At 42.3% G+C, this 9,894-nt stretch overlaps 1 protein-coding gene across 2 annotated transcripts in view; it reads left to right on the plus strand.

Moving 5' to 3' along the window:
• Positions 1–7,306, plus strand: part of CPB2 (carboxypeptidase B2) — a 146,604-nt gene extending 139,298 nt beyond the window's left edge. For both annotated transcript variants that reach the window (XM_086935006.1, XM_086935007.1), the window contains one exon: positions 5,500–7,306. In XM_086935006.1, the coding sequence (XP_086791132.1) occupies positions 5,500–5,684 (185 nt within the window). In that variant the 3' untranslated portion in view covers positions 5,685–7,306. The remainder of the gene's footprint in view (positions 1–5,499) is intronic.
• The last annotated feature ends 2,588 nt before the right edge of the window (positions 7,307–9,894 follow it).

Genomic DNA, 9,894 nt, shown 5'->3' on the forward strand with positions numbered 1-9,894 from the left:
GATACCCTCACGAGTGATAAGCCGCACTTACAGATTGATTGATTAGGCCCATTATGGTGTTCAAGTTTGATAGTTGTAGAACCACCATAATGGAATAAGTTGATTGAGGCTTGCCAGTTACAAGCCACAGCTCAGGAATTGGATTAGGAAATGGAAATGGAAGTGGAGAATGACAACCCCCTGGTCGTGGCCGCAGAGGAGAGAGGAGGGCCCATGGATGGCTAAGCTACAAATGGAGGCAGCCAAGGACGAGGCAGAGAGAAAGGCTGTGTCAGAGAGAGCCTTGGCACGGAAAAAGGCTGAGGCTGATAGGGCCTTGGAAGAAAAAAAGATTTTGTTATTTATGAAGTGAGTTTTAAAGAGCTGGACATAAAAGCAATACAAGCCTCAGAGTCCAGTAATAATGGTGGCAGTGATACCTCAGTTGGGATAGGAGTGTCCAAATCCCTATTTACCTGGTGCCTTTGTTGTGGGAGATGGTATTTTCAAGTGGTGTGAGGCCTATTAGATTGCCCTGGAGATGCATAGGGGACCTGAGTGGTATTGGTAGACCAGTTTCTGAAGGCACATGAACAGTGAAGGGAGTCGTACACTGTTAGCCCTAGAGAAGAGAAACAGGATGAGGTATCCACTCATGGCTCACCGGTTAGAGGAGGCAGACCCTGATGCAGAGGTCAGACCCGGGACCAGGGTTCAATTCCCGACGCGGCAGGGTCTTGAGCTCATAATGTCCACGGACTCGATAATTCTCGACTCTCTGTGCCTACTCTAATCGTGGGTTCACACTCTGCAACTCTGGGCAATAGCTTGCTTAATCTGCACTACGGCCCCACCGCGATGGGATGCCTGGTCTTCACCTTGGGGATGCCCAGTAGGGGTAATTTCGCAGGGAAAGACCAGAACGGGTTCCCAAAGCAAGCGCCTTGAGACCTTATGGTGATAAGGTGCTATATAAGAGCGTATGATTTATGATTTACGATTTTACTCATGAACTACACCCTTGTCAGAAAGTATGGTCTCACCCCAGAGAGACATAGGCAGACAATTAGGGACAGCCATAAGCTTCTCCATTAGATCTGGGCGTTTTTTGTAGATCACTTTTGCAAGGTACTGGATGGTTGATTGAAGGCAGTGATGTAATTGATTACAAGTGGCTGTACAATTTGATTGGCAGAGAAAGCACATGTTCAGTGGTTGTTTTACAGAGCTTCTCTAACACCTAATGTATAGCAAACTTACTGACCCGGGGGAGCTTGCCAAGTAGGTGACTGCAGACTTTAGCACCAAGGTCCATAAGAAGGTACCCTGGGAGTGGCCCCAAGAAGGATGGTTCACTCTTCCGCTACTGATTTTATGAGAATTCCTATCTTTTTTTTATATCATGCTATTTTATTATGAGTGAATATCCATCCCTTTCCTTTAGCAAATCTAAAAGTACTCTTTCTATTGCTATGTCATGATTGAACATTTGGCATCAGTTTTTAAAGGAACATTATGTTACAAAATGAGAGGGAGATATACTATGGGCGTAGCCTAGTAGCATCAGCTCTCTCCTTTAAACAAGGTAAAATCAGCTTACCCCTGATTGGCAGAATCAATTTACTTGTAAGCCCCTAGTAATGTGGCACTATATGTCCCTAGGTCTTTCAAATTAAATGCTACATCACTTATTGCTCCACTAAATTACGTAGCCCTTTACAACATGTCTCAGACTGCATTTGCAGCCTGTGTGCAGTTTTATACTGACATTTCATCTTGGCAAAATAAACCTTTTGCCAGGTCTAAACCTTTTTTTTCAAACATATAGGTGACCCCTAATGTAGGCCCCAAACAGTAAATAGGACATGGTGTATTGTATTTAAAAGGTAGGGCACATGTTTTAAAGTTTTACACCTCCTGGTAGCGAAACACTCCCATATTTGTTTTTCACTACTGTGAGGCCTACATCTCTTATAGGATAACATGGGTTGCCCTTTAGAGTACTAGCAGGTAGAAATATATTTTGTTTCAAATTAACTGTAATTTGAAATCCTCTTTAACAATAAAGTTGGATTCACGTCACAATCCTGAAAATGCCACTTTTGGAAAGTTGGCATTTTATTGTACCAACCTTTTGGTACCAGCAGCATTTGTAATGGATCACAGAACTGTGAATAGATGGCAGTTGACTTTTGTGTATTCATCACAGGCAGTGAGACAGAGGGGGACTAGGTGTTGGTAGGATGGGGACATCCTGCCAGGGTGAGAGGTGCAGAGCTGTTACCTACCCCACTTTCATTTCAACGGGCTGCCTCCAGCACACTCACAAAAGAACGTGACACCAGTCTATTTTGACCCTAGACCACTTGGAGCCTGGGCAGGGGAAGGAAGGGAATTTCCAGAACCAGATATGGGTGTTGTCTAGAATTTTTCTCCACTTCAAAGGATGGCACTAGATAGAAATATTGAACCCTCTGAGCACAAAGCACGGAAGCCCGGTGTGGGGCTTCAGCCCAGTCTTTTCTTTGAGGGCAATCGCAATGGACCAAGCTACCAAGATAAAATCTTTTTTCAAGTTTTGAATACTCTCAGGTGACACCTTGACCTAAATTGAGCCAGTGCTCAAAAGGTCCATCCGGGGAATGTATATTATAAACTAGCCAGTGCACATGGCTTTACAGTGAGCACTGGACAGAGGGGAAATCTAAAAAAGAAGCATGTTAGCATGTTTCATGCAGAAAACAGGAAGACAGTTATCCGATTAATAGTAATCTTATGAAGCACCCTAAACCTGTAGGGGATTCATGCATACATGAATTATCCCAACCTATGCATCCAATCTCATATGTTTAAAACAACTCAAATGCACACTCATCATATACCCAGTTATGTACTACTAAAAAGACTGACCAGTGGGAGCCAATAAGCAAATCAACCCAGCAAAATTCAGGTAAAAATGGCTTCTTGGCCATCAGTAGAGTCAACTTCCACCAGTATTTGCATATAGGCACAAGAGGCACCAAAGCTTGAAAGAGTTCGATGCTGGAGTGGACCCCTAATCCTTATTTGTACAACACTTCTCTTCCACCACAAACGAGATGGTATTCTGCACAAAAATCATAAATACTATTCACTTCTCTCTGGAAAGCAGTCTCACAGCAAAAAATCTTTTATGAATACAATTACCACTTCACAAGATACATTCAGAGAAAAACAAAATGGCCACTATATGTGTATGGTTTGTGTTCAACATTCCGGGAAATTCATATTCTCTTCCCTGTACTGTTTAGAGTCATTTCAAAGGTTAGGTTTTTGATACTTGTAGCAATGTTCTTTGAACATATCATACTCTTTTAGCTGGGTATATTTGAAACCGTTGTCATTACATAATAATGGGACTCATTCAGATTTACCGTCATATTCTTACTATGCTTCCCTTTATTGAAATGGACATTCAAGATAAATGATAACTGTATAGCACTAACCTCCTTTCGTCTGAAGGGATGCCTTGAGCTAAGCCTGCTGTCAATATTCTGAGCTTTTGTGACTTTTTACTAAACCGTTTTCTCTTTTCCCTTCGGTTAATTGGAATCTGGTTTTGGGTAAAGACCTGGGCAAATGCCTAGACATGGCTTTCAATGTATTTTTGGTAGTTGAAGGGAAGGAACACTTATCACACTAGTGATTACATGGTGATGGTTGTCATCTTCTTTAACAAGCTACATTGGAAATGTTTAATATTCTTCAAGAATGTATTACAACTGTGAGGAGTGGCAGTGTAATTGATGCCAAGCAGTGTTGAGGTCTCCTTCCGACATACCCAATTTGAGAAGGAAACTCAAAGCGTGATTGTTCAATCTATACCTCTGACCTTCTATTGTGCATTCACTGACAAGCCTCAGTCTACTGTATCTGGTGCTCTGAAGCAATCTCAGCGAATGCTGCACATTAAAATTTTAATAAAATAAATGCCTAAAATAAATAAAGCCCCCCACCATTTTGAAGTCATTCGATACATGACTCTGCGCATGTGCTGGCTGCTGTATTGATTGACAATCTCTATGCCTGGCTATGTTGAAACCAACACTTACAATTTACATGATTGGGCCTTTTGCCTTCTTTTGATCCCTCTGCCTTGGTCCTTGCTGAGTAAGTGGTCCCATGAGGCTTCTGTGCTGTCGGCAATGCTACAGGGCTGACTTCAAGATCTTTGTGCTCTTCTGTGCTGCAGAGCATCTGGCCTGTTTCAAGGTCTCTGTGCTGCGCTGGTAACAATCAAGGTCAAAGCTGATAGTTTTCACTTCATGGGTGGCCATCTTGAAATGCCTTGTTTTTATATGTTGACCGTTCCAAAATGATAGTTGCTTTGCATGGAACATGATGTTCGTCTTGGAATGGTACAATTATAAAAAAATAATACCATGGATAGTTGGCTTCCTAGTGCTATTCCCTTTGCAACGGCTTTTGCAGTACAGGTGCTCGACATTTTGTGGAAAAACACAAAATCAAGTGGGGGTGACAAAAGTGGGTTCCTCAGAACAATGGGCATGAAGGAGATGCGAAGACAGCAAAGAGTGCTCCCACAAAGTGAGCAGGGCCTGCAGAGGGGTGGGAAAACAGAAAGAGCGGTATAAAGCATGAGATGGTGAGCAGAGGGCCAGAAGAGACCTCGAAAGCTGGTAAGAGGGAGTGTCAGAGGGAGAAGCTTTAGAAGAACACATAAAGCATGAGGTGAGAGGGCCACTCGCCTTTGCAGTATTCTCAAATGTAGTTGACCCATTTTGAAGTCAATATCTGAAACCGTAGGAACACAATACACTAGTAGTCGAAGAGGGTAGACCTAAAACCCACTCCAAGGGCCCGATTTACAGAACTAACTTAAGACAAAATCCTAAACTTACTACTTTTGGTATTCACAGAAGTTAGGATTTGGTCATAAGACAGACTTAAGACAGACTTAAGTTAGGATTCTGTCTTAAGTCTGTCTTAAGTCTGTCTTAAGACAGAATCCTAACTTCTGTGAATACCAAAAGTAGTAAGTTTAGGATTTTGTCCTAAGTTAGTTCTGTGAATCAGCCCCTAAGTACACAAATACAGAGGCCCGTTGGTGACAGGCAGCTACAGCTGGTGGGTAGGCAAGGCCTGAAAACATAATGTTACCAGACTTCACAAACCCTTTAGGTTAACACTAATGTTTGCTCTAAAGCACCGTTTAATTGTCTTCTTTCTATTTTCTCACTTTGAAAGCATATGACTTTCAATGATCATAACACTCTTCACTTAGATTAGTTAATGGTGCGTTTTGTTCAAATCAAATTCCCTCTTGTATTGAGTTGTCATCCCTCTTTTGATTTATGTGTATAGTAATGCAGAGAATAAAATGGTACTCTTTTGAATATGCCCTTGCATGGAGTCTTGTGTACTTTTAATGCATCTTTGTATGCTCTATTTATTGAAAATATTGATAAAGCGTGCCAAGTGACAAATTAGGTCATGACTGTCTATTGTTTTATCACACAGATTTGGCCCCCGGAGGTTCAGATGACTGGGCTTACGACTTTGGAATCAAATACTCTTTCACTATTGAACTTCGAGACAAGGGCACCTATGGTTTCCTCCTACCTCCAGCACTTATCAAGCCAACCTGTAGCGAAGGACTTACCGCTGTCAAAACAATCGCGACTCACATCGCCAGACAACTGTAGTGCACTGAAATGAGCATAAGATGTGTGAGAACAAATGTGGTAATTGTTCAACAATAATGTTGCGAGATAAATATTCCAAGGACGTGCCTGCTTATGTTTCAATTACGTTTTGATGAAAACTAGTCAAAGGGAGGTGGGTGTACCACCAACAAGAGATTTATTCGAGCAAATTGCTTAGTCTGCCTTCAATACACTAGTTAGTCACTCAAATTTTCATATTAGCACAGTTCAACAGAACAACTGCTGCAGAAAACTCAGGCGTGTAAGATGCTCTAAATTTCAAAGACCTTACGAGGAGAACTATTTCTGGAGAAGACACAAGGAAGAGGTACTGTAAGTAATTTTGGTTGCCCTGGTAATGCTACCCATGGTTATCCTCTAACATGTCAGAAGGACTACCAGGATACTGAAATTAAAAGTGAGAATGAATGTATTGACTGTATGGTTAATTAAAATCATTACAGTAAAAAAAGATAGAAAACATGATTAAAATTGATTCCCCTCTAACCCCTGCTCCCTCCCCTTCAATATCTTTGTCCTTGTCATCAGCCTTTGGCCCTTAGCTCATTTGTGCAGGTTCGCAAAGTTACTTGTAATTGCATTTTAAAGAAAACGAATAAATACTGGGACTTTAAAGTCTGGTTTTGAATAAAAAGATGGACCACCTTAGTGCCTGGCGGGGCCAATCCTACTGACTTCAACATTTTATGGAATATGGCATGCCAATAACGAGAAGTGGTCAATTAGTCTGTCACAGAAGTGGCATCGCCTTGCAGCGCCTCACTACCAGGATACTCATCGATAGCATGTGTCCGCGGCGCTTACACAAGCTCAGACACGACACACATGATGTTTTCCTATGCTGTTGGTGATGACGTGGAGGCAAGCGCGGTTTGACTGACAGGCAAACTGTTGTGGCATACATCGGTACAATACTCCATGTCCTGTTCTTTGTGCATCCTCAGGCGAGGGACAAAGGCACCTTGGTGCACTAAAGCGTGGTGATGTAGAGCATAGAAGCACAGGGCAACCCAAATCCACCCGCTTTAATTATTGAAGAGACACACAAATATACCATATATTATCCTCTACTGGGAAAACAAAAGGCAAAGTGACAAGTAACCATCGCGTTTTTCCGATTCCAATTTGCATTCTCTATGCATTTTTGGCGCTCTACTGCATAATGTATGTGTGCGACCTATGACCAATATATAATACACTCATGTTCTTTCTTCTCATACAGTACCTACAGTATTCAACTTTTATGTCACACGACTACAATGACTGCACATTTGCTTGAAGTCTCTACAACTGGGAAAAACATTCATGTTGAATTTATGATTATGTTAAAAAAACAATGTATGATAAAAGTGCTCCCGTATCTTTCTGTAAAAGACATACGTTCTGTATATCTTTAGTAACATCCCACAGTGCTAGTGCATGTTTAGTGCTTGCCCCAGAAGCACATTAGTAGTATGTAAAATCATGGCAGAGTCCTATGTTGAGAGTGAAATTCAATTGTCAGCCTTGACGCTGGTTATTGTAAACAGCAGCTAAAGCTGGTTTTAGCCAGACCTAAAATGTCCGTATTATAGTTCAATAAATGACTACGCCAACGTGAAGTATTTGTTGTTATTTTAATTTTGCTGCAGTTTTGTCGTGCAACATGGCTATGAATTTATATTGGGGACAAAGTCATATCTTCTATCACAACTGACATGAATTAAATGTAGTAACATGGATTTGAACAAACTATGCCCAGTTTATAATACTGGACGATAACTGTGTTCAGTTTTCTTAATACAAACGAGACAAAGGAAATAACATGTATGTACACCTTTTGCTGGCCAATAGGATGGCCATTGTTTACAAGGGATACAGTTAGAATGATGGCGTTCACCTGATGCTGAGTCGTTCTTCCAAAGTGGTGCTAATAGCAAAATCCAGTTTTACAGAAATTGATCAGCGAATGAATTAAAACTGAAAACCATCTTTGGGATCCATAGATCTAGCCTCTCAATTTTTGTCACTGTCCTTAATCTTCTGGGATCTTTTGGAGTCTGGTTTTATGATTCATTTGAACCTTTAACTCAAGGCACAGGCCACCTTCCAACAAGGTCAGAACAGGCTTCTGTATCTTCTGGATGTTGTGAAAAATCTCCCTGTCTGAAGGAAGTAGCCTTAGTTGTGAGATTACTGGAGAGTAGCAATATTTCATCAAGACGCCTCATCCCTTTTAGTGTTGTCATGTTCCTTCCTATATGTCAGAAAATTAATGGCTCAGTTATTGCATGGACAGAAATGGAGTGGAGGACAGCTGAAGACCGCCAACACAATGTTGGCCTCATTTAAAGGGATCTCTGGCAACCGACCTACCTATTGTCTGTATGTTGTACAAATAAACCATAGAATCTATACTCATAGACATCCACCTGATGCCGGCCTGAAACTTGAAACACAATCTTGACCCCCAAAACACTGGTTATAGCCACTGGAATTATGCAGCAAGGAAGGGCCAGAGTATGCAGTAGGGTGGACTAAATTAGTCCCAAAAAGGCAAATTATGCAGCGTAATACAGCACACTGTGTGACGGTTTTACGTAATTATTTTCTCTTTTTTTGTTTCCCTTGTTAACATTGTCTGAGCATAGGTTGCACCTTACTAGTACCAGTTTAACCCCCAAATATAGCAACAAACAATAGAAAGGTGACCAATCAACCTTTGCAAAGGTCCTTCAACTGCACAGCAACATGTGTTGCTGAATTTCAAGTAACTTTTGAACTTTGTGAGTTTGCAACGCATTTTTAATTGTTAAAATCTGCAGATTCTACAGCAGATGATGTGAGGTAATAGAAATTTTACATGGCCAATGTGTCCCCTGCGTGTACCCCACGTTTAGTGTATGTTCATGTCACCTATGCATCTTCCCTCCGATGCCTGTAATAATAATGCCTCTGTATTTCCGTCTCATATTAGAATGTCAGTTACCAAGCCTTCCATGAAAGAAACGTTAATTCTGTACTGAGGCCTATGTTGCCAATGTATTTGCATTGTGCACGTTTAAACGTCGAGATGAACCCGTTTGTGGCTCAGCTTGAGCCCGGACCCGAATTCAGGCTTCATGCCTCCAGACACTCTGAAAGCTGCAGCTCAGCTACGTATCCCTGACCTCTCGCATACTTCTGGCTCAGCCGAGAGGGGCCCGGCCCGGGGTGCCAAGACAGTATTTTGCTCACAGTTATCTATTTGCTCCACAGAAACACATTCCTGCTTAGTGAAGAAGGTAAACATGAACCCGTCTGCAGAGATACAGCCCAGCCTTCCTGTCTCCGTTTAAGTGATTTACAGTGCTCGCATCCATAGAAAGCCCATGGCCCCCACGCAATGAACGAAGAAATATATGAAATATATGCCCACACTGGCTCTTAGTGATGAGCAACCTTTGCTCGAGCGACCTTTATTTCAGATAATACATCCTCCGAACTTAAGATATCAGATAATACAGACGTGCAGGTCGTCCTGACACTGAAGGCTTCTCTACTAGACCGAAAGTCAGCTCCCTCTAGCTTCCCCCAGTTACACGTCAATTATACGTCATGACCAAGTTGCGCACACAAGTAGGGTAAAGGTTCCAGCTGGCCATGCAGACCCCCTCCATGTATCCACCTACCTGTGACTCACCTATGACTCCTCAAGTGAACGCCCACATATACGCCCCTTGCACGCCCATATGTTCTTATCTCTCTTTCTCTTGCTCCGCCTGGAGCGCTCCTCCTTCTTTATGCAATGTAATGTATGTTTTATGTATAAATAATGTACTCTGTGAATAAAGTTCAGAAGACCCTTCCTGAACCTTAGTGGTGATGGAACCCGATTCTCCCTTAACTCGAGTTACTGAAATAAAGCCCTTTTGAATCGGACACCACGGACTCTGCCTCTCATTATATGCATGACCCTTTGTTTAAGTATAGAAATTATGACAGGGTAATATTTTATTTACCACATTAATCTGGCGCCCGAACAGGGACTAGTCCCCTTCCCCACGCGCCGGTGATGTAGGTCCAGCCCTTGCCCCTTCTACAGCCTTGACGGACTTCAAAGTGTACACGCCAGCGGGACTTCCTGCTTACTCCCTCAGGCCCACGAGGAGGACGGACTGCGACCAGGCATCCACACGAGGCAGTGAGGATTGCGGATCATCCCAACCAG

This window comes from Lissotriton vulgaris, chromosome 8, assembly GCF_964263255.1.
Source record: "Lissotriton vulgaris chromosome 8, aLisVul1.2, whole genome shotgun sequence".
NCBI classification, from domain to species: Eukaryota; Metazoa; Chordata; class Amphibia; order Caudata; family Salamandridae; genus Lissotriton; species Lissotriton vulgaris.